The sequence below is a fragment of the Bacillus rossius genome, chromosome 3, assembly GCF_032445375.1.
Source record: "Bacillus rossius redtenbacheri isolate Brsri chromosome 3, Brsri_v3, whole genome shotgun sequence".
Taxonomy (NCBI): domain Eukaryota; kingdom Metazoa; phylum Arthropoda; class Insecta; order Phasmatodea; family Bacillidae; genus Bacillus; species Bacillus rossius.
In genome coordinates this window covers 75,325,953-75,351,962 of record NC_086332.1, presented here as the reverse complement: position 1 = coordinate 75,351,962, position 26,010 = coordinate 75,325,953, and the positions used below count along the sequence as shown (strand labels likewise).

At 38.2% G+C, this 26,010-nt stretch overlaps 2 protein-coding genes across 4 annotated transcripts in view; both read right to left on the bottom strand.

The window, feature by feature from the left end:
- Window positions 1-19,060, bottom strand: part of LOC134530918 (uncharacterized) — a 36,101-nt gene extending 17,041 nt beyond the window's left edge. The window contains exons 1-5 of one of the 2 annotated variants that reach the window (XM_063366231.1): window positions 18,883-19,060; window positions 9,322-9,503; window positions 8,348-8,454; window positions 4,841-4,998; window positions 1,260-1,404 (exon numbers count right to left, since the gene is read on the bottom strand). In XM_063366231.1, coding sequence (XP_063222301.1) covers window positions 1,260-1,404; window positions 4,841-4,998; window positions 8,348-8,454; window positions 9,322-9,503; window positions 18,883-18,919 — 629 coding nt within the window. In that variant the 5' untranslated portion in view covers window positions 18,920-19,060. The remainder of the gene's footprint in view (window positions 1-1,259; window positions 1,405-4,840; window positions 4,999-8,347; window positions 8,455-9,321; window positions 9,504-18,882) is intronic. The other variant, XR_010074893.1, reaches the window with a different exon arrangement.
- Window positions 19,061-20,071: 1,011 nt separating this feature from the next.
- The window catches only part of LOC134530916 (U4/U6 small nuclear ribonucleoprotein Prp4), a 65,986-nt gene continuing 60,047 nt past the window's right edge, over window positions 20,072-26,010 (bottom strand). For both annotated transcript variants that reach the window (XM_063366229.1, XM_063366230.1), the window contains one exon: window positions 20,072-20,270. In XM_063366229.1, the coding sequence (XP_063222299.1) occupies window positions 20,127-20,270 (144 nt within the window). In that variant the 3' untranslated portion in view covers window positions 20,072-20,126. The remainder of the gene's footprint in view (window positions 20,271-26,010) is intronic.

Here is a 26,010-nt window from a genome sequence, read left to right as displayed (position 1 = left end):
CCCAATGTAAAACTATTTCAAAATTTCAATCTTATTAATATATTTAATTATTATTCATATCCAAAACAACAACCTAACTTAACGGTGACATCATAGTAATTCAATAAAAGTTCAATTACCAGGAGTTATGTTGCGCACATTTAAATATTTTCAAAAGTCTTAATTCGGGTTCGTTGACACTACACAGTTTTTAATTAATGTTTTTAGGGAACTTAAATCAAATTACCTCGGCTAGATAGGTTCAAAAAGTTCATCGGCAGAGCTCAGAGCCTCTCTCTATAGTACCACTGAGTCTGTTAATTAAATGTGTAAATTCGTAAAATTTATGTCCAAGTATTATTTAAATCCTCTATAAAGTCAATTTAAATCATAAAATCAATGTTTATAATAAATTTCGGCGACGATGTGACGTAAAAACGGGAGTTTCGTGATTCGTGCATAAGATTAGGGCACAAAAATCTGGGCACTTTTGTTACTCACGTTATTCACTCCTATAATATTTATCTTTTTAGATAAATCCTATTTAAATGTTCTGAACTCCCTAATGTTCATAATTATCATCCACTATCCGGGATGCCTGATGCTAGATAGCTAATTTTCAGGATTTAAAATCGCCGACATCACGAAGTTGCTGCTCATTCAGCTGGCCATTGTAGAACTCTCTTTCTTACTAGTTTCCTCAAAATAACCAGTAAGACTCACTTTTAAATGGTGGCCCGTGATTGGCCAAAAGGACCGTTTCAGTCTCCTAATTTCTTACCGAAAACGTAAACTCCGAACGCAACAATTGCGCGGATAACAAAATTTCACTTAAAATTTAAATACATAAATATTAAAACAGTAATTTACATAATAAAATTACGGCGTTAATTTTACCGTTTACAGTTTTCAAGTCCATTAGTCCTTAGAGGGGTATCAACAATACCTCGTTCAAATAGTCCGGTAAAAATCCAAAGAATCACTTTTCCATAGACATACATAATCAAATATTGCCGTTTTTGAAAATAAATAATATTATACATAGAGCAAACAAAAATAAAATAAATCGTAAATAATAATAAATAATTAAACTGTCAAAACAAACATGTTGCAGTACAACTTGCCTGATCTAATCTCCATTGACACCATTTCCTGAACTGTTTAGACACATTATATGTCAAATAATCCAATTATTTATCTTGAAATGTCCACCTTGTAATTTTTTTTTTGCTAATGTAATATGGAAAACTTATCTTAAGATAAAAAAAACACACACACACCTGCATTTCTCCTTGCTTCCTGTTAAGTCAGGCAAAATCCTGACAATTTTTACATCCTCTGGAAACTCAAACAAGCTGAGTTGCAACAGGCACTTTTCAAACGTTGCATGGTTCTTGCTAAGACATTCCATTCCAGAATATACATCTGTTAAAATACAGGCATTACAGTAATTAATTTACACTTTTCGGTTGACAAATTTTTGAACTTCCAACTAGGGTACATTACTTTGATCATCCATCACTAGTTTGCGGTCCATGCTGCTGTTCAACGATTCAGTCCCACAAGCGTTTTTCTAGCAAAATTTGCCAACCAGTTCAACCAGAGGCATCACCCGCTATATTTTTACTAGCAAAACAAATAACAATCATATAATGATAACAGTAATATATAATAACATTTTTACAAGTAGCCATATGGCACAGCAATATTCAAGTATCTTTTGTCGAACTTATCTGTCTCATGGCTGTGAGTTCTGCTAAGTTAACATTCAGATGACAGATGAACTATAAGCACAAAGGAAAAAAAAAGTCTGTCAATATATTATGATGTGTAAAACCTTCAATAATAGTGTTCAATAAGTAACCAATAACAAAGCAAAAATCTACTCTTCTTGCCAATAGATCAATATCAATTCATGCCTATCAAAATGCCACCATCAAAGAAAGGAACGAGTATTAGTCAGAAAACCCCTTCAGCTAAAACATACAAAAGCTATCTGGGTGTTGGAAACAACTGAATAACGGGAGTTTCATTTGCATCAGGAGTGTATGAAAGCTTTCATGTCCAGGGCACGAGAAATTTAAATTGAGCTTCGTCTACAGCTAGAGCCTTGTGACTCTTGTTGTATGCTACTCTGACTCACGAGGTGGGAGTTAGGAAGTGGCCTCTACTCCCCTATGCCCTTTCTAGACAGAGTCAAGGCAACTACAAATGCGCCTTAGGATGAAAATCCTAATGGTACCAATGGTGAGCCAAAATGTGAGTTGAAGATAGCAGAAACCAACTTATCTCACAGGAATCTTTGTTCTATCAAGGGACTGAGAGACCAACTTAAGCATGAATGAATGAATGAACGAATGAATCAAGTACGGCGTATCGTCTTGTCGGTATCAGGGTCATTCGAGACGAGAGATGAAGCATTGACGAAATGAACGGGTGGGAGAGACAGGAGTAACACAAAAAAAATTCTGGGTTGGCTGTACTTTGGACTACAGCCAAAAGGGGTTACTTTCATGAATGTCCATCACGCTGAACGAGAATGCTGTGTATGAAATAAATAAAATAATTTAACAATATTGATGTTGCTTTACTTTTTGAAGTGAATTCGATGAATGTCTTATTTGACTGTTGGGTGGCCACGCCAGAAAAAATTGCGACACTAAACCACGACAAACCTGGTTTATCACGACGAACTCAAACCATCATTCACAATCACTGGCTCCATATCAACATCAGAATCATCAGAGAGCATATCCACGTCCATTACCAAACAATTTTCTGCATTCCCCGTCGCTTCTCGCGACGTAACGGCTGAGGCTCGCTCAAGTGTAAATTTCGCGCCTCGTTCGGGGGCTCGTTTTGCCGCATTGGCTCATTTCTCTCTGCTACTTTTTGCCCTATTCGATACCTACGACACTTCTCTGCATTTTTAATTGCTTCTGCTCCGGCGATTTAGTTTATTTTCTTTCTTTTCTCCAAGATAACTTGTTTTCGCTTAGGCATTTTGTGATTAATAGCTTCAAAACCAAAGTTAGTACCGTTATAGTTATTTCACTCAACTAGCACCACTCAGTGCTGTTTTATGAGCAACTTTAAGTTTAAATAAAGCAAATAAATTACTTTTGAAGTTACAGCTCTCACTGACTTAAATTTAATGCTCCGCACCAATCTCATTACGTCATCACTGCAAATACATAAAGATCATGAGTCAAGTCTGCTCTACTAAGTTATTGACGTCCCTCGGCTTCTGGTCCCCGATTCCCCGTTTACGTAATAGTCCTGTTGTGCCCGTTCTGCTCTCGTCGGTGAGGTGTGGGTCCAGGCCGACGTGGCCGGGACCGGGAAATACGGGACCTGGAGGGAGAGTGAGGTGAGGAGGAAGAATGGTAGGCAGTACCATGGATAACTCAATGTTAACAGTTCTACGAGCCCCTTTTACTGTAGTTTTCAGAGCCTGCCGCAGCCTGGCGGATCCGTCGCGGAATGAGCGCCCTTCCCACGACGACCCGGACTCCCGGAAGACCGTCCTGTCCGTTAACACGTCCCGACACTGACTACAAATTTACCCACGTAACAATGTCCCCGATTAAAGTTGCTCCACAAAGATGCGCGACACGTGCGCGGTCCGTTACGTAAAGAGTCTCGTGATGACGGCGAAGGTTCGGCGGTTCGTGACTACGCTTACGCGTTCTAGGACGTTCGCCTGGTGATGTAACTCGTAAAACTCGTAAACTCAACAGGGTGAGCGACTCGGCGGATGCAGCTCAGCTGCCACGACAACCTGTGAAGTTATCCTGTCGTCGGACCACGAGCTCAGAAGACGCGCCTCGCGAGCATCGCGGAGCGGCATGCACGTCCGTGCCTGATTGAGCCCTGAGAAACACTGCCCTTCCCCGCCCGCCAGCGGGCCAAGGCCCGCGGGCCGCGGAGGAGGGGAGGAGAAATCGGCCGGCGTGGGAGAGGCCCCCCCTTGCGACGCGCCAGGCTGCGATTACATACTAGCACTGCGAAACATTTGAGAAAATTACAAGATTATTTACACAACTTAGCGAGACGTTAATCAAAAGTAAATTTACACAAGAATTAATAAATTACGATTACATTATTTACACACTTATTGATGTTCGCGACCATTTGAAAAATACATAAAGCAGAATTATTTGTAACACAAAAGAAGCTCACTGGCATGCTAGGGCGCACGCGGGTGCGTCCCTGGCCGTCGCACTACACAGATGGTGCACTGGGGGGACAGACTCCCTCAGGCCCACGTCGGTGGCCAGGTACGGCCTCTGCATCTGGGAGGGTACGACGACTGTCGTCAATATATTTACTTCAATTCTGTAGCTTTCACAGTTTACGAGTGACACCCAACTTAAGATTAAACATTTATTCATATTCCTGTTGGAAATTCATGTCAAAAACCCATCTGCACGCCGCAATATCCACCATGTTTCCCACTTGCGAATAAACCTGGTGCAGCCCTGCTGGCAATCAAGCACACACTGGCTTGATGAGAGGTGAGTGATCTGATCAACTGGAGCAGTCTGGAAGGAGTTGTACTTATGCATGATGGGAAGCATTGGAGCGGCGAATGTTCTGGGCACTTAGGGGAGGTCCAGGCCAGGTAAGGGGTGTTTGCCATGGAGTCTGTTATTTTAACAGGCTGGCCACACAAATCTTTAGTAAATATGCCCTGAAACTCCCTGACCAAAATTTAAAATTTCCCTGACTTTTTTATAATAACTAACCAATTTTGAAATTTTCTGAAACAATTAGAAAAACACTATTTCTACAAAAACATCAATAAAATTTAAAAAAAGTTAGTTTTTCCATCTGTTGTATTGAGTTATTTAGTACTCACCGGTAGCTTGAGAAAAAATGCTGTCAGAACAAAGTAAGTTTGTCAGATATTTGCTTATGTTCAATAGGATCTGCTTGCTCTCCTTCTCGACATCATCCAAGCATGGTGTTACAGACGACAGAAATTTTTCCCCGCAGTCTAGTACTGCATGGCCCATGCTAAAAACAAACATTGTTTGCACAAAACATTACAAATCATAAGGCGGAAAACTTGCAATTTAACATGTGAACAGGTGTGGTCATGGAACAATCACACAGTTCCTTCCATAAATAAGCTGCAATCACCAGGATATAACACAATGTAAGAACACGTAATCGTAACACTACTATGCAGGTTTTCGTAAGAAATTTTCAAAGCTTTCCTGCAAAGCTTTGCCTTGTGCATAAGGTGCTAAGTGCTAACTAATTTGCTTTATTTTAATGCAAGTCCATTCCCTTAGCAGAATATAAGTGATTGTATTATTTCTGTTGTCTTGTAGACAATACACAGAGGTAGATAATGAACATATTAGCAGCACTATGAGACATCCTGTGAAAAACAGGTCTGTTACAATGTAAAAACATGTATAATAAATTCCCTGTTCCTTGCAATCAACAGCTACCTACGTATCACACCAAAAACGTACAACAAAAAACAATGAAGTCAATAGCTTCTACTGAATCATTATTTCTTTACTGCTAAAATCTCTACTAGGAGAGAGTTGCTACAGTGAATGAAGTGTCCATAAATACTTTTTTCTTCTTCATAAGAACTGTATAGGATTCTCATGTAAGAGTTTAAATTAATTTTGCATTTTGACATTCCAGCAACCCTATAAAATGAGATTTAAAAAAAGTAGTTGGTGCTGGCATCAAAATCACGACAAATATTTGTGAGAAAGTGTACTACACGCCCAAGCCAACTGTGGTCCCGGGAAAAATGTGAACTACCCAAGGTCAGACGGACCCCTCCCTCCGCCGTCCACCCTTCCGCCACACTTTCCCCTCCCTTTCCCTAGTCCGACTCAATGGTCGAAGTGCGTCATGTCGCGGGTGGGACGGCAAGTAGAGTTGTCACCATAAGTCACGACAAAGTGCGCGGATACGTATCGCTGTTGAAGTATTTCACGGATCCTTTGAAAGCGGAGCAAGGTTTCGAAGCGTGCGTGACTGTAATTTAACGTGTTATTTTTGAAAGATTTGTGCAATGGGAGTGCATGACTTGATGTAAGCTTTTGGACATACGCCATTGCTTAGCACATGTATGTCTGTAGAAGAAAACTACAAAAAAACACAAATGACAAAAAACACAATTTAAGCAAAAAATTGCTGTTGTCAGGATTTAACGCCACACAATACTCCACAACAGGAATATGGTCAACAAACAAAGAAAAACAAAGAAAAATGGACTAACAGTACGAAAAAAAACCACAAATGATGACAGCACAAAAATACCGAACCCGAAAAATTCAGCACAACAGTTGAAACGAGACAGAAACACAGCAAAACGAAAAGACGAAACAAACACAATAGTTTTCCAAAAAATAATAAACAAAAGAGAAACGAAAAAAAAAAAACCACAAATGATGACAGCACAAAATATTGAACCCAAAACAATTCAGCACAACAGTCAAAATGAGACAAAAACACGACCAAACGAAAAGATGAAACAAACAACAGTTTTCTAAAACAGAAACTAGCGACGTTTCGGGAACTGCTATCTGCTCCCGTCCTCAGGCAGAGACGCACCTGTGCTTCCATACCATGTGCGTCTCTGCCTGAGGACGGGAGCAGATAGCAGTTCCCGAAACGTCGCTTGTTTCTGTTTTAGAAAACTGTTGTGTTTGTTTCGTCTTTTCGTTTGGTTGTGTTTTTGTCTCATTTTGACTGTTGTGCTGAATTGTTTGGGTTCAATATTTTGTGCTGTCATCATTTGTGGGGGTTTTTTCGTTTCTATTTTGTTTATTATTTTTTGGAAAACTATTGTGTTTGTTTCGTCTTTTCGTTTTTTGTGTTTCTGTCTCGTTTCAATTGTTGTGCTGAATTTTTTGGGTTCGGTATTTTTGTGCTGTCATCATTTGTGGTTTTTTTTTTCGTTCTGTTAGTCCATTTTTCTTTGTTTTTCTTTGTTTGTTGACCATATTCCTGTTGTGGAGTATTGCGTGGCGTTAAATCCTGACAACAGCAATTTTTTGCTTAATTTGTGTTTTTTGTCATTTGTGTTTTTTTGTAGTTTTCTTCTACAGACATACATGTGCTAAGCAATGGCGTATGTCCAAAAGCTTACATCAAGTCAATATAACATGTATTGACAAATGGCATCGGGCAGTACAACAAAACAAAAAACTATACATAGCCAGTTACATAGCCGGTTACTTTTCCAGATGGGTGCAAGACAAGCTTATTCCAAATCTGCCTGCTAATTCGTTGGTTGTAATGGATAATGCCCCTTATCATTCCGTCCAGTTAAATAAGCCACCAACAGCCGGTACAAGAAAACAAGATATCATCCAATGGTTACAGAACAACAACATTCCGCATGACAATGATATGACAAAATGTGAACTCCTCCAGCTCGTTCGTGGTCGAAGTCCACCTCCCAGGTTTTGCATAGATGAGATGTTAGAAGAATATGGGCATGAAGTAATAAGATTACCACCATACCACTGTGAGCTTAATGCTATTACGTATGGAACATTGTGAAACCACGTGTTGCTGAAAAAAATGTCGCTCAATCATCACGTACCATTGAAAACATCACAACAGAAGCAATCAATAGCGTCACCAAAGAAGAATGGCAAAATGCTATTTTACATGTAAAACATACAAAAGCAGAGTACTGGACAGGTGACTGTCTAATAGAGCACGAAATTGAGAAAATTGTTGTTAACTTTGGCGAGTCCAGCTCAGACAGTGAATGGGACTTTTCGGACAACAGCAGCACATATTCCAATGGTAACATATCAGGAATTGAAGAACTAAATGGCTGAGTGGGTGTTTGTTACGTGCACTATGCACGAAACTGTGTTGAAATGTTTCTTGCATTCTTTTTTCATTAATTAATCACACAAACAATATTTTCTTTGATTATAGGCATATGTATACCGACATGTATGTTAAATATGGTGCTAAGTAAAATAATTATTATAACACAAACGGTACAATGTGATGCTGTGACACACTTTGGTACACACTGTGACATCTTCGTAGACACTGTGTTTCGCTGTTTCTTACAACTGTACCTTCACCTTATCACAACATTTCTTACTGCACGACTGCGCTTCATGGCCATCGTTGCGTACACTTATGAACGCATGTGTATACTCCTTGCTTCCACAGCTAACGGTATTCCCCTACTGCCAACCCCTCCTCATTCCCCACCCCTCTCTCACTGCGACACTAGCGCTCCCGTCACTCCCCTCCACGGGATCACAGTTGGCTTGGGCGTGTAGTAGTTGTGTGTATACTGCCTGCTAAACAAACACTGGGGTTTCATTGTAAATCAACATATTAAAATGGTTTAACTTACTTGCAGAATGTTGAACCGATGCGTTGAATACCTTGGCTTTGAAGTTGCATTAACCTAGTTCCATTAATGTGAGAGAGGACGCAATCCGTCAGTTCACTACTAGCGTACTGTTGACATGGAAATAAAAATATAAAAAAAATTATTATTTTGTCACTGTTCATTGTAGTAGAATTCAAATACAGTAAGTCCTCTATTTACGTCGTACCGATTTACGTCGTTTCGGATTAACGTCGCTAATGTTTGAGTACTCATGTTTCAATTTAAGTTGTCGCCGATTCACAATAACGTCGTTTACAATGACCGTAAATCTTTATTTTAACCAAAACACTGTATATAATTCGTTTATAATTCTTTGTTTCCTTCGGTAGTTAATTTATGCTATGTAGCGTAAGTTACACGTTCATCGCCTTATCTTATCATACATCATGAGGGACGCTTCCTGCTCTCCGCTGCTCTCCGCGCGGTGATGCAATACTACCAGCCCGCCCGCTCGGCCACCCACGTATCTCGCACGTAGAAGTGTTATCTACTTCCCGCAACGACACAGCATTTTCTCCTACCCCTTCCGGCCGACCTTGGGCCGTGGCCGGCCGGTGGCATGAAACATGGCTCATTTTGCGTCGTTTCTATTTACGTTGCGGTTTTCAGGAACGTAACCCCGACGTAAACCGAGGACTTACTGTACAGTAAATCTCTGTTAAAAAGTTAATCAAGGTACTTAGAAATTTAAACTTATTAAAAGGGTAAAATGAAAATTTTATGTAAAACAGCTATTAGAAGAAGATTTTCTTAAGGGCATTTTTTTAAAGAGGGTTTTACCATAACTAATATCTAAGAAACACTCATTTTAAAATAAAAGTTTTCAGGAGGAAAACTACTATATGTATAATGTAATGAAAGAATGTGGTTTTATACTAAAAAAAGTCTTTAATAACAATGATAAACAAAGTAGAATTTCCAATACATCACAATACCTTAGCTTGGTTAAAATTAGTTTCATTCCGTTGGCACTTGTCCATGAACATCTTCAGAGCCTCGGTGGCATTGGTGACATTAATTGCATAAACAGACATGTCACCAAATTCTGGAAATGTGTAGTAAGTAATTCTACTCGACACGTTTGTGGTTTCTGCCAGGCCTTCAAGACTTGCAGCTCCTGTAATCATCAGCTATACATATTTTGTCGCAAAAAAAGACAAACATGTATAAACAACAATGTAATATGACTTTCGAAGGAATGGGTGTTGGTCTAATTCCAATGGGTGCCAACCCAAACGAAAGTCTGCCAGTCAGGCATTCTCAGTGTAGCTTAACAAAGTGAATGATTACAGGAATGCATGATTTTGGGTGTATGTCTATGTGCCCGACAATAATTGTAAGCAAAATAAATTGTTACAGTCCAATAAGTTCAACACTTAAATGGCCCATTAGTACTTGCTTGCTTTATAAAACATAACATATATTACTAAATTATTTTACTATAAGTCACTGAATGACCCATCAGTTCATAAATTTGCAAATTTTTTATATGAGGCTTCAAAAGGAAAGTACTTTAAGTGGCCACAAAATTTGTACTTCAATGTGTCGTGCATCCTGTACATCAAACCTATCCAGTAGTTCAGACATTGGGACCGTGGACAGGTGCCAACATTACCTGCCAGAGCCAATTAAATGGCTTGCCAGACATAACGACACCCGTGGATCACGTATGTACCGCCTGGCGGGTGGTCGCAGCAAGTAGACGCAGTAGCCAGAACCAACAGTGGACTCTGGACTCTCCTCTTGTCAACACGCATGCATCCCAGTGAGGAACACGACACGCACTGAGACCAAGACGTCTGTGCTCTCTGTGCTTCTGCCCCCGGTGTCAATTCAAATAAGTACGGTGACACTCGGGACCTCATTAAAGTCGGGCGGCACCTCATATGTTATGATTTGTTTTTTACATGACATTAAAAAATTGGTATTGAGAGGATATTACTTGACAACTAATAACTAGGGACAAGATGTAATAGCTTTATTTTTAGGCTAGTTGCATTATTAAAAACGGAGATTATGGTGTTATTGTGTTATTTTTTATGTATTCAGTTTATTCTTAAGGGGATTGGTGCAGGACAAAAAACAGTCATTCGTCAGAATTTGTTGGAAATGAGCTTAAGTGTTTTATAAATGCTTGTTTATTACTACTGCACGGCCAGCTAGCACGTATATAAGCTAGCGGGTGAGATTTGGCAAGTTAGTGGCGAGAGAGTTTCCGTGGGGGGAGGTTGTCGAAGATTGCAGCTCTGAGGCCTGCCATCTAGCGGGAATCTTTCGAAGGTCTTCCACAATATCGCCTTTCTCTCTCTCTCTCTCTCTCTCTCTCTCTCTCTCTCTCCAACACGGACACCCAACCAGCTCTTATCTTCGCTTCCCATTTCACACTATCCTTCATTCTCGGATCAGGTAGCCGCCCTTCCCCGCGTAGACTTTCGTGTTACTCCAGTAAACCAAGACAACCTTTGAAAAATTTGTCCAAAGCTGAATTTTTGTACTGTGGTAGAGTTGACTATGCTTAATAACATACCGAAAGTTTACCGCTGTAGACCTTGTGCGTTATCACCGAAAATTTGCATTTAAGTCCTAGTGACAGCAACTTGCATCAGTCCATTAAAATGCTACCCATTTATACAGTTTTTAATTTTGACTGTCCGTAAACTTACCAAAATAATCTAGAAACTGTAATACACCCATTAATGTTAGAAATTTTTTTTTTTAATATTTCAGATATGATATAAAGCGATTAATTCACGACATATATTTTTTTTATATTTGCCACCCAGATAAAAATACGATTTACACCGATTTGAAGAGCCCAATGCGAAAAAATGTCTAAATAAATGTTTTTAATTATACTTTCAGCTTTAATATAGTATATTTATAAAGAGTCTAGCATAATTAGTTGCCTCATTAAAGCTGCCCGAGCGTTGCAGTGTACTGCGGCCGGCGGGCTTTGAAACACGCTGCGTACTGCGACACTTAATAAACTTGGTCTTATTTAGGGATTACTTAAAATATATTTAATGCATATGATAGGGTGTATTCATGTTACATCTATTTAGATATTCATATTCTTTTTTCTTATATGAATGATTTTTGATACAATAAAATTAACAATAAACAATTTCTGCTTGGAACTTGTAAATCAAAATTCTAGAGGACCTCTGGTTTTATATACGTGTGTTCGTATTTTGTTACAAAAATTTTATTATTAAAAATTATTTTAATACCAACAAATATAATTATTTTTTATTTCTAATACATTAAGTATATTATTTTAGATCAGATCTGTGCAAAATTTTAATGTAGCCTATATTATAAAATATATATATATTTAATTGTATGAAATTAGTTTACTACATAACAGTTGAAGAAAACGATACACCGTAAATGTGCTTATTGAGTTTTGTCACTTTTATAACATAATTCGTATGATAATATTATTTTTTTTCCAGAAAATAAATAAAACATAAGTTGTGTTGTAAAATATATTGATAGAATTACATATTTAGTAATTTTTTTCTAAGTTAATTCATTGGAGTGCTGCGCCTAGCTTACTTCGGTGAATTTCTATTGGCAAAGAGCGGTGGTGGATGTTTTTGCAAGAGTTTGGCCGTATTTTATGACCCCACCTGTGAGAGGGTGTTCGTCCCAGAAATCCTAATGGTCAAGGAAAATAGCCTTTCTCTGTGGTCACGTACGGGTCTGCTACTCGCGCAATATCGTCAGTTTATCACAACTTTCCGGGAAGTTCTATTGTTATTTATTTATAATTTAGAAATTAAAGAGTCGATCATACTAATATTTTTACCTAAGCAAATCGCATCCTGGAAGATTTTTATCTACGTTTGCAGCAAAAATCACTTGCAGTTAGGAAACTTTTATTCTTTCAGAGTAAAATTCAGTCTGGAATTACCATACATTAAAAACCTTAGTTTTCTGGAGCAAAAAACGTCCCAGCACGAGCGACTTTAACACTGCTGCACACACACTACGCAGCTTGAAATACATCAGTGGTCAGACTATTGTACCAGACACTCAAAATATACACATTTAAACTTTACAAAAAAAACACAGACAATATTTATAAAGTGATTTTGACGCTACGCTCAACAAATTTATGTAACATGTAGTCAAATTTCTATAAAAAAAATATATATATTTCTTACCTTTTATGATTAAAATTACCAATTTAATAATAGGACGTTTAAACTTTGAGGTGTTTATCACAGTTACCATGTAGGACATTCTTTTATATTACTTTGGTGCCATAATGAGAACCGGCTTAAAAAAGTATAAAGTTATTAAATTTACGAAACATTTTTGTGGATCATTGTAGAAATTATCATTAAGGACTCAACTGCTCATTATTGGTGTGATCACAAGGTTTCATCGGTAAACTTTTGACGTGTTACTAAGAAATGTTAATTCTAATACTGTACAAAATTTTTGCTTTGGGATAATTTTCCATGTATTAAAAATTTTTGTTTCTTAACAGCGAAATTCGTCCCGACCCGAGCCTACTTCGACAACCTCGCAGTAGTATACACTACGCAGCTCGGATCGCTTTAGTGGTCAGACTAATTGTATGAGACACTTAAAAAATATACCAATTTAAAGATGAATAAATATGCAACAACGTTTACTCTAAGCGATTTCCACGTTGGGCTCTTTAAGTTTATGTAAGATGTATTTATATTTCCTTAAAATTGAATGAAAGTGAATTCGTTAACTTTAATGATTTAAAAGGTCTATTTTATAGAAACATGTTTAAACTTTGTGCTTTTTATCACTATCCTCAGATGGGGCAATGTTTCTAGATTATTTTAGGTTCCATACTGACGGTCTACTCCATAAACTGCATTTGCAATATCCATTATTGTGGATCGTTGCAAAAAATTGTCATTTTGGACTTAACTGCTCGTTTTTGGTGTGACGCACAAGGTTTGCGGCAGTACTTAAACTTTTGACGTGTTACTAAGAAATGTTCACTCTACTACTGTACAAATTTTCGGCTTTGGGATAATTTTCCATGTATTAAAAACCTTTGTTTCTTCACAGCGAAATTAGTCCCGACCCGAGCCTACTTCGACAACCTCGCAGTAGTAAACACTACGCGGCTCGGATCGCTTTAGTGGTCGGACACATTGTACCAGGCTCTCAACAAATAAACTAATTTAAAATGTAAGAACTAAATCGTGATCGTAAAATGGCCGCCATGGTGATTTGCGAATTTATGGAGAAATAAAAGCAGTTAAAATCTTATGTAGTTTCCAAGAGACATTATTACATCACCAATCATCTAAAGTAACAGGTTTACAAAATTTCAACATATTCAGTAACTAGTCAGTTTTTTCAAATGTGTTAGTATTAACAATCTGGACCATATCTAGTCGGTGAGGTGTGTATTGTTACAGACTATCTGTATTCTGGTATTTGGATTTTGAAGCTACTTAATGATTCGCTTTCAATGTCTATTAAAATATACTTAATGCTAATTGCAGGAATATTTCTACTCGATTTCAAAATTATAATTCCTGAAAATTTGTAGTGGACACATTTCAATGTAACACTTATTGATTTTCGAGTTATGTTGAGGTTTCGCATGCCACTTCGTGTACACGAGATGGCCCCTGCTCTGGTAACAATGAGTCATCACAACCGGTGCCGTCTGTACGAGCGTCTTCACAAGTTATCCTGAAATATGTTCTTAAATAATAATTCAAGTGAATTCTTAAAATCCTACACACCTTATCTTAAGTGTCGTAAATGAATCGTTATATTTTGTAAATCCATATAATATAGGAGCCAACATGGCGCGAAGCGATGGACGCGATACGAATAATATTTTTTTTTTTTTTACCAACCACTACATCAGTAAATATTTGTGGTTTCCATTCGCTATGAATTCAAGCATGTAACATGTGTACTGCTTCTTCAATTCGGCCACAGTAAAATGGGAGGCTCTGAATCACTGAAAACTCCTCATCCAAATCAACGATGAATCACAGGCATTACAACAAACAGTTATCACAAGTCAAGTAGCCAATGAGCAGGTGACATTTTTCTAGTCCGTAGAGGATTTTTGAGACTATCCTACAGGTCAATGGCAACGCGCTCTTACGCGCATGGTTAATACCCCGCATGAGTAGAGTGTAAAGGCGTAAGCCTGAGACACATCTAGGTCCTCATCTAACCGCGCACACTTAGATTTAACTCAGGATAGGGTGAAAAATATTTACTAATTTTGCAGTCCTAACAGTCACCAACGAATAGCCAGCAAAAATACATAAATAAGCTCACGAATATTGTTCGTGAATGAAGGCGAAGCTGATACTTTGGAAACGTTACCAGCAGATATTAAATGATGTTTAACTATTTTTTACGTTGCTTACTGCTTAAAACTGCATTCATGTAAACTGATTTTGTGTGAGACTATGTTGAGTGTTTTCTGCTACACTTAGTTTTCTGAAAAAAAGTCTATTGTGGCTTAATAAACTTGTTAACATTGATGCCTGCCATAAAAAAAAAATTCAAACGTAATTATACGGATACATGTTGAGTATAGTTTATGAATGGTTCACGCATTGCTGGAAAAAAAAACATGTTTACAATTTTACACATCTTTTTGCTGTCGCATCGCGTCCATCGCGTTGTACATACTCAACTCTGAAAAATAAATATATGGTAAAAAAAGCTATAATAAAATAATCTCTTATCTTTCTTTATTCTTTTTTCAAAGCGCTGTAATGGCTTTCGATAGTTTTGTTCTTTTGTGTACTCTGCTTGGTGGAGGTTTCTTCTGCATTTTATTCCTGAATATATCTTACGCTTGCAACAAAAAACATCTAGCTAAATCACTGTGCTAAATAACAATAGAGAATAACCATTCAATTATACGCCGAGCTAAACCAAACACGTTCTCTTATCTACTGAAAATGAGTACGTTGACCTTCATATCAGTTTCCCGCGAAATCCCGTCTCCCCTTCGTAAACAGCAGACAGCTGTGGCAGAGTGGGAACGAGCTGCAAAAAGTTTGGAAAACTGTCGCAAGGTGTCACTACTGTCCAGCGCGCTCCATAATTCCTCGTATCCGAGCTTGCACGCGGCTCAAATTTCTACAGCTACGTTTTTACTTTAGTTCCGACTGCAATAAGCTAAAGACTAAAATAAAGTCAATCATTCAGCCGACATATGTGTAGGCGTTTGAATTACAAATGAAAACGCGAATGTTATTAAATTCGCAAATGAATATCACGCAATTTCGTAGCAGCTCAGTTATTAAAATTCAAATTGTAAATACGTTAAATTAATAATGATTACATATAAAATAATGTTCACAGTCACATCTCCCGTGTCTGAAAATTTATCTGCGAAAGTTTTACCACTGAATTCTTTATAGTTTTTTAATAAAGCTTGAATTAAAAAAATTCCCGAAAATCAGCAATAACTTAATTAAAATAAAAAAATAAAAAATTAAATTTTACACCAGAATGGTTCAAATCTTCTCTAGCAGCTGAATCATTAACAAATATATTGTTTTTTTTAATACGATGCTGGTGCACCAATCCCCTTAAAGATTACATATTATTAAACTAATATGACACTTGGATGTTTCGTTATACTTATTTCACCAAAACAGTTTCATTTAAATTGATATATTATGCACTTTATACAATGTAGTATTGTAATAAGTATGTCTAACTACTAGGAATAATAAAAATAAATGAATAAGTGTTTGACAAGTGTTTGGAAAATGCACCAATGCCATAATGTAAAAATGAGTTATCAGTAACAGATGTCAAATCATAAAGTAAATTTTTTTCTCAATCTATTTAGTGAACATGTTTTGGTAGGTACAATCTTCCTGCTAAATAAATTACATTAATTTAATTTACTATACATTTTAGATGAAAAAAAAGCTTATTGATTACATGATTTTAGTTACATTTTAGTGTTATACAGTCTACTGACATGCTTTTCAGTGTTATCGCAATTCACCTTTTAATCTTGTCCTTATAACACAATGTAGTGCTGAATTCAGTTATCATAGTAAGTAGTGGAGAGGTTAAACAATAAACATCCAGAAAACACATTTGGGAGAAAACATGAAACTATAAAGAATTGAGATTACATAAATAAATAGAGATACACCTAGCTATTATTAAAGCCTAGAGAAAACAGTAGAATTTTATTTTTCAAATCAAAACATAAAAACATTATTTACAAAAATGTTTGGAGTTATTCATTAAAAAAATAATTAAAAAAATATAATTTGTAATATATATATATATACATACCCTAACAATGAAAAATCAGTTGGCTACACATTCTATCATTGGCAGAAGCATACTTAGTGGTACACCTACCTATCCCTCACTTAGCACAACTAATTCGTTCCTAAAAATGCTCGTGTTATTTCAAATCGCGTATTCTGAAGCATTAGTTTCCATAAATAGCAAGGCTAATTCAGTTAATGTGTTCCAAAATCATGAAGGAAAATATACTTTACGTAATATAAATGCATAGAATAACACTCAACTATAAATATGTCACACCAATTATCTTTATATGCCTCCCATCACACTTTGTATGACAAATACGATACCGCGTAACGGGAGATACATGGTTATGTACTTTATCGTCAGTCGGCTGGCTGACTTGCCCGCCCTGGCGTAACCAACTCACGTCACATACCTTTCCAAACTATCTTTTACTGACAGTGAAACCGATATTACTGTCCGGATAGTTAAAATTTAAATTTTTCAAAAATTAAAGTGCTTATTTGCGTATCACCACCTGCTTCACACCAATCCTGTCTGGCCAATGATTATTTTTTTCATTGCAACATTCAATTAACAACCTTTTCCACGTAAACTATCTGTTCATTTCTGTTCCTATATCTAATGTCAAATATATTCCCGCTAGTACAACCAACAGCATCAGACTTATATAAAATTTTGGTAAGAGTCCTTATTTTGTACGATTGTGCACACAATTGACTCGCTTAAAACTAAAGTGAGACCAACATAAGCATGGCATTCATGACAATCTGCGTGCCATAATACTTCTAGTTTTGTCTCAAATACTTGAACACGATGCATTTTGAGTGATCAAGCACATACAGTTACCGGCAGCTGAATGGGCAGACGTTGCTTTTGTTTGAGTGAATTCCCTGCCACTGGCTAGACTTAAATCACAGTACGGTACGGTGGCATACGCGCCAACGTAAAAACATTTGGTCCATTACACTCCATAGCCGCAATTTAACTTGCCATAGCTGATGTTTGTACAACAGCCGATAGCGTAGACAGACCTGCGCGCGCACCTCTTCTCCCCTTGTTTGGCTAACTGTAGTCCACGGCACTTCTGTTGTTTACAGAAATTTAAACGGACTTTGTGGCGTCGTGCCAGACTTTTTTTTTGCCTGCCGAGATTTCGTGCTAACTAAAGTTTACAGACGTGCTATTCAATACTGGGGCAGTAAAATTTACATCGCGCTAAATGAATCCGCGCAATCTGAAGACGTGCTAAGTGAGGGATAGGTGTATTAAATATTTCTGTGATCATAACTACAAACAGTTGTGTGACTTTTTGCCACTACAACAGTACACTTAGTATATATTAAGTGACAAAACCCAAAAGGCAGGAGAGCATCATGTGAAATTTACAGAATCAACCCTTAAATAACATAAACTACTAGAAAATGAATTAACCAGCATGGAGTGAAAAACTAAGCTGAGATTAATTCATATAATTATTTCCTTGATCTTAATCACACACAGTTCGAACCTTTGCCTTAGAAAAGAATTTCAATCTTTTGAGTAAATTGTGAGAGAGTCTGCTTTTCCGTTAAATAGATTATTAAATTCCAAACATTGTTTTTTGAACATTACCGACCTTCCTTTATTTACCCTGAAAACAGAGTTTGAAAATTACTAATGGTTTCTGAGCAATTACTGTAAACAGAAGGTAGTCTGCGCAAGTACATAGCTGTCGCCATGTTGTGCTTTATTAGTGTAGCAGAGACTGTTTTTCACGAGAGATTGGCCTGATTGTTGTTAACGTCCTAATTTGACCTTGATAACAGCTTCAACGTGATCCTGTAGTTCTCTAGAGATTCTTAAGAATATAGCAGGGTCAAGGCTGTTTTCAAAAAGACTGGGATGTTTCATGTCAGTACGTTACAGCCAGGGCCAAGACTTTTCCACTCTAATTGGTTTACCAACATAATTGTGCCTAATGTTTAGTTAATTATTGACCGCAAATTATCACTACATGTGAAAATGCAAAAACACGCAGGGGCCACATGAGGCAGCAAGATATTATCAGAGCCTCAGCGGCTACTAACATTCATTATGAGACTACGTAATTGCCTTTTAAAAATTAAACACATATTCTGTTTAAAATTTATTCTCAAGCATGCTGAAGTCACTAACTGCTAAGTGCTGAAGTATATACTGTGTTAGTTGTATATATGTTGTATAAAGATTACCTGCAGCTGCAAACAGCAAAAAGGCGATGACCAACATGTTTTCCTTTTGGTTATTTATGTCTATAAAATATTCTTTCTGGCATAAACTGTCAATAGAACAAAAATAAAATAAAAAATATTTCCAATATAAATTTCTTTCTTTAAGTCATAGAGAAAAACTGTGATAGGTTTTGCTTTTACAAGGAGATTTGACATAAATTATTTTCAACTAAAAGGAAAAAAAATCTTGCTGAATTATTCCTTGCATATTATTATTGTTATTGTGCCAGTAATTTCAAAATTCTTCAGATGATTACAATAGGTTTGAACATTAAAAATTGTACAATAGCCGAATGCTGTACAAAATGCCTCCATATAGCTTTAATCTCCATCATTCTTCATCATTTTTTACAGCATTAAAAAATATTGAAATTTGATTGAACAGATAATACACCAGCCACTATGTGTCCATCTCCTAAAACTGCATTTCAGTTTTCCGATGACAGCACTAATACTGAATTCTCTTCAAGTATTTACATCAGTAGTGACCAACTAATGAAGGGGAGCTGATGTAATGTCAGTGTAACAAAAGTTCACTTACATTAATGATGTTTACAGTTTTCAGGGTTTTTTTTTACGTATTACAAGTTATGGTATTTAATTTGTGCATTTAATTGTTTCAGTAGCAGCAAATGCTTATATAAATAATTTTTGTAAATGCTACAAGAAAAAACAAATAATAAGTTCAGGGTGAGTTTTAAGAAAGAGTAATAAATGTAATGTCATTCAGGATGTTATGTAGTTTTTGTTTTATTTTGGTCACTAAGGCAGGATGTTTGATAGCCACAGCAAGTGGTGTAGTGCATCATAAATTAAAACAGTAGGGAAATTAGTGCACCACTTTTATATATTTCCAGTTTCAGGAAAATCAGTGTCTGTAAATTTTGACTGTGTATGTGTAATCATTTCTTGAATAACAGCATGCAGTCTTGATGCTTAGTAGGTAATTAATTTGTTGCAAAAGAGAAAAATTAGTTAATTAGTATCACCATCAGAATGTTACAGCAATTAATTACATATACCAGCCAAAATAATTAATCTGATACATTTTAGTCAAACTATCTCACTGCTACAGTTTGTGTAACAACTTATCTGGGTGCTTAGCAAAACACGATGATAGATATATTGGATAAATAATTGACATCAATCGTGTAGTTGTTCTTAACTTTATTTTGTATAAAATATTCACAGTATTTCAATAAAGTTTATTCAGGAGCCCACAGCTTGAACGTTCTGTCGTACGATGATGTTGCGATGTACTGAGAATCTGGAGAGATATCCACACACATCACTTTTCCATCATGTCCAGATAGAGTTTTCAACGGCTGCCATGTCTTGTTGGACCACACCTGCAATACAGAATGCAGAGTTATGATTTAGTTCACCTACGTTAAAATGTTGCCATTTCCCAAATTCATGCTTTGAAATTACATCATACTGGGCTACACTAAAATTAATCTACTTCAATTTGAGGGAAAAATACACATCAACTTAATACTATTTTTTTTTGTTATAACTTTAAAATGTTTTACGTAAGAAGTTTAAAGTCAAAACCTTTTCCTGCTTAATCACATTATTATACCTTTGATATATAAACTTATATAATTCAACCCTTTTCAAAAACCTATTTGACAGTGTTTGACTGTCATTTGAAACAATAAATTTCTTTGAGAAGTTTTTTGAGTATCAAATTTTGTTCTCCATAATGGTTGTTTTACCCTCACTTCAGTCTGCAAGCACACATTTACACACTCATCCAAAAGGTGGTCACAGGATGGGAGATACAAAACACTTGACTGTTGGCAGGTTTGGTCTCACAACAAAATGAAAGTTTTGTAATGAAGCATATTACATACATGATGATGATGATGATGAGTTGTTTTACACATTACTGGGTGTTGTGAGCACATGCAATGCCACGGTGTGAAATCCGTTATGGCCCTGCGTTTGCCAAGGCGCATGATACTGCGATAGCCTTCCATGGGATGAAGATGAAAGGGACATCACAAACACCCAGTCTTGAACCCAGGGAGAAGGTTTGTAGATTACCTCCCCGGCCGGGAATCGAACCCGGACACCTTGGCCCATAAGCCAGACATGCTAGCCGCAAGACCAAGTGGGCGGCCACATACATATTGTTGCGATTTATAATGTAGGGAAAACTGAGTTCGTAAGGGATAGCCCTATTAGGTGTTTTCACAGTTTTATTAATTACTAATATTCACATTAATAATAAATAATTTTACTTAAAAATGTCAAATCACAAATCACTGGCACTTAAAAAAAATATATATCCTTAAGTCACTCAATGTCTGTTCAGTTCCGCAGTTTGCACTCCTCACTGGAGCTAGGCTCAACAGTGGTTCGCTCCTTACCTCGTGCCTGTCTACACACACAGTTGCATGTCACTCAGTCGCCGCACTCTGTTACTTAAATAATCTGTGGCGCCCTTCTCGAACCGACGAGAGCAGCCGTGATGAGTTGCATTATTCCAGGCCGACCCGACGCTCACACTCATGCGGCGGCTTGCGGAATTCCCAAGGCCGCTCAGCCATAGATAACGGCGCTGAAGCAGGACGATGCACTGGGGTCGGAGGGGGGAGGGAAGTAAGGACGACCCTTGTAATCCGGCCAAGCATGCGTGGCATGCCTTATGTTAATGTTGAATGGTGTGTGATGTCAGTGGCCATGCGGGACTGCCAGCTTGTTTCTAACCTGGAATCGCTGTCTGGTCTCTCGCGTTCATAACAATATTATACCATGTTGTTTCTTGAAGGAAAATAATTATTGTGAAATTCATGTATTGCATTTAATTCTGGAATTTCTATACCATAATTGTCATATTTGCTGCTTCCTAACCACTTTACAACATGTGTTACTCTTATTGTCATTAGGTAAAGTTAACGGCAAAATAAATAATATTATAATTTAATACCATAGTTACTGTAATACTACTGTATTATCAGACTAACTGAAACTGTTTATTATTGTTTTACGTTCGAGGTTAATACCGCTTCCCGATACTTTCGGCAGTGTTTTGTTTTGTTCCACGCATGGCGGCGCGCGCATCTCGTGCTGTATCGTCATGACAACTGCTAAAATAAATAATCGCGCGGCGTTCGGAACAGCTTTAACGAGCCTATGCTTGATTGATATTGACATTTCATTGGCTTCATTAAAAAGGACGCTAACGTGTCGCGGCCGTGATTGGCCCTTTTCAATTAACAATTTAATTTCGGCAAGAGAGAAGAGAAAGAGTGGAAAATGACGCCATTTAGTGCGTGTGGTAGTGTATTCCCTCTGGGAATATTTCGTTCGTGGCAATGCTAATTTCGGCGTTATTGATCTGGAAATTACGTCAAAATACTGGGCAATGTTAATTGACGCCCTGTAATTGAATGCAGAAGAATCGCATTCAATTCACGTGAGTGACGGAGTATTTTACGAACGACTTTAATCATCCCGAGTTAAGGTATGGTCTGCATCATCGCTATATATTAAAATTGGCGTAAATTTTACCGTCAACATACGCGAACTATAATTATATAAACTTTGGATTATCATAAAATTAGTAGAACATTGACTTTCGGCGATTAACAGCAAATTTACTCACATTAGCACAAACTATATGTACACAAGTCCAGAAGTCTTTTGGTTAGGCGTTTCATGCTCGAGCAAGCCGGAGCAAAACCCCAAAACTTTTACTCAGTGAACAATTTCAGGAACTTTATTTATTTTGTATTTTATTCAAGAGTCAGGTTATCTACGACATCCCATAGACTTTATTTAATATTTGCTTGTTTGGTTATTATTTCCATGACTCGAGGTTTCTCATTATGATTAAAACAATAAAATAAGTTTTTTGTGTTATTTTGTTGTTAATTCTTGATGACCTCTGGCGCCCTAGTATTAAGTCCTGGAATAACGTTCTGAGTAATTAAAAATGGAAAATCTTAGTTTCATCACGTACACGTTTGTGTACAGAAGGGAATAAGAGACACAACATTTTTTTTTCTGGCGCACGAACTGTGGGGCCGATAGTGTGCATATTTGTATTGTGTTCTTATGTTGTAAGTTATAAGTAAATATGGAAACTAGGGGAAGGAGTAGACGTGTCAGTCAGGACAGCTCCAGGGACAGCAGTGTGGAGTCTACACACTCTGTAGATGTGTCTGTTCCCACATCACCTAGCCAAGTACCTAACACAGATTTTGTTACCCCAGTAACACAGGCTGGAGCGGCTATAGTGGATGTGACACAACCCCAAGCTACCACCACACCACACACACACTTACCTGCATTGCCAGCTGCAGTAAGTAATGAAACAAGTGCTAGCTTGCTCATCATGCTGCAGAGCATGTGGCAGGAGGTGAAAGCTAACCACAAACAACAACAAGCTAGTTTAGAAAAACAGAGTACTAGGCTACAAGAACAGAGTACTAGGCTACAAGAACAGAGTACTAGGCTAGAAGAACAGAATGCTAGGTTGGAGGAAAATCTCAATAGCACTAAAGATAGCATTAAACAACAACTGGAAATCATAGATAGCACCCTTAAAAGTGAAATGGGTGAAGTAAAAAGTAGTGTGGCTGCTATTTCTGTGCGGTTGGCAGAACACGAAAGCTACACTGATACACAGTTGCAGCTAATACAACAGCAGTGCAGTAGTACTACAACTAGGTTAGCAACAGAGTTAAATACCCAGACCAGCCAGCTGAATGACAGGTTAAATCAATTAGCTGAGCAAGCTGCTCAGAACAGCTGTGGCCTGGAACAAATTCAATCCACATGCCAGACCATGATTGAAAATGTGGTAATCAATCACACCACAGACATGAGGGAGCATGTGGACACATTAGTGAAAAGGCAGACAGAGTTTTCAATGGACATAGAGCAGCAGGTAGGCAAGCTACAAGAGAAGGTATTGCAGTTGAGGGTAGACAATCTTACTCGCACCTCCAGTCACCATGTAGCATTGGCCCCAGCCCTGAACACCAATGCCAATGAAATCCTCAGTAGCTGTGATTCACCGCAAGTTGAGCAACCTGAGCTCCCAATCACACGCTCCAACCCCGCTAACACACACACCACCTTGGATCCCGTTGCAGTGATGCACCACCCGGCACGCCAATGGTCAGAGGCGATGCCTAGGTTCTCTGCCCATGAAGGAGAGAATCCAATGAGATTCATTCGACGTTTCGAGGAATACGCTGACATGTTCAGGCTAAGTGATACTGAACGCCTGAAATGCATGGCAACTGCACTGAGGGACCATGCGTATTACTGGTGGGAGGTATTACAAAGTACCATCACTTCCTACCAAGAATTCAAAAGCCATTTCAAACAGCAGTTTTGGAATGTGAAAATACAGGGAACATTGAGAGCACGCCTGCATACCGAGCGGTATGATAGCAAGAAGAACCGAACTCTGGAGACACACTTGTCTCAAATGTTCGAGAGGACGCGCTACCTCGAACCAGAGATGGGTGATATTGAGTTCATGGCGATGGTGACCTCCCAGCTACCCATCAAGTACCAAGTACATTTGACAGGGCGTAGCTTCAACAATATCACAGAGTTCCGCGAACAGGTCCTCGCTTTCGACCGGCTGGAGCGGCTGTCCAGGAACAACAATAGTGAGGTGGAGAAAGACCTCAAGCCAGCACATCAGAAGGCAGCCCCACTCTACACACCCTGGCAGCGTGGTAACGACGGCGGCAAGGCCAACGTGCACTGCACGTCATGGCAGCCTGCGAAACAGTACCGGACAGGGAAGTGGAAGACCAGGAGGGAATTCCAACCTCAACATCAAGGAAACCGCCAGCCGAAGAAACCCTACACCCACAACCAAAACCAGTGGTGGGGAAAGCATTACCGTCCTGAAGATCCAAATGGAAGGCCACCCAGGTGGGAGTACAGGAGTTACTCTAACCGTCAGCCGCCCAACAATATGCAACAGCATATGTTGCATCCCCCTGTAGCAGACACCGCTCCTGTGAATCAATCACCAGCGAGTTTCTCTACACTCAACCATCCTCCAACCACATTGTATCCCATGCAGCGAGGATATTTTGCTCGGCAGCAGCCGATCCCACCCAACTGCACAGGAACGCAGCCTCAGCCGACTGCGAGTTGCAGCTACACACAAGCTGTAACTGAAAACAATACGAACTCGTCAAACTAGAGAGGGTTGGTGACGTAACACCCCGATCACCAGACCCTATACAGAGCAAAGGGGGTAATATTGTTATGCCAAGTTACAATTGTTTGCCATACCGATCTATGTTAGCCACAGTCTTACTGAAAGAAAGCGAACGGGAATTCCTTAGCCAAGAGTACAGTGAGGACACCATAACACAGTTCTCTACCGTGTGTCCTGAGGTACAACTAATCATTAATGATCAAACAGTTACTGTTCTCCTCGATAGTGGAGCAGAAATATCCTGCGTGAATGAAGAGTTTGTCAAACACCTAGAACAAATAGGGCAGAAAACTTACATTATGCCAGTTCCTGCTATTAAGATAATAGGTGCCACATCTCGTTCCAGTCCTGTTGTCAACAGACAGATTCTACTGCAGATCAAGGGTGTAGGTGAGGTTAAACACATCACTGCATTGATAGTGAGAGGATTAGCCAAAACACTCATCCTAGGAACTGATTTCCTTACACGCTATGGTGTGACACTGGACTTTGATAACCTAACAGTCTCGTCCAATGAAAATAAGTTACCTACAACTGTAACTATTGGACAATGGAAGTTGCAGTGTAATTACGCTAGTCGAGTGCCCAGAGAATCATTTTACCAGCATGTTTTCAATGTTGACATCAAGGAAGACCTAATCGCATCTGTCGAAGAACTCACTAAAGCAGTTCAAGGTATTTCGACAGTACAGCCAAGGCAGATACAGATGCTATACAACTTGTTGTGCCAACACCGCAATGTTTTCAGCGACAAGCCAGGGTACAACAAATTCTACCAAGCCAAGATAGTAGTACGTCAAGAGGAGCCCTTCCATAGGAAAACTTATCCTATTCCAGCAAAGTATCTGAACGAAGCCACGGAATATTTACAACTGATGCTGGATTGG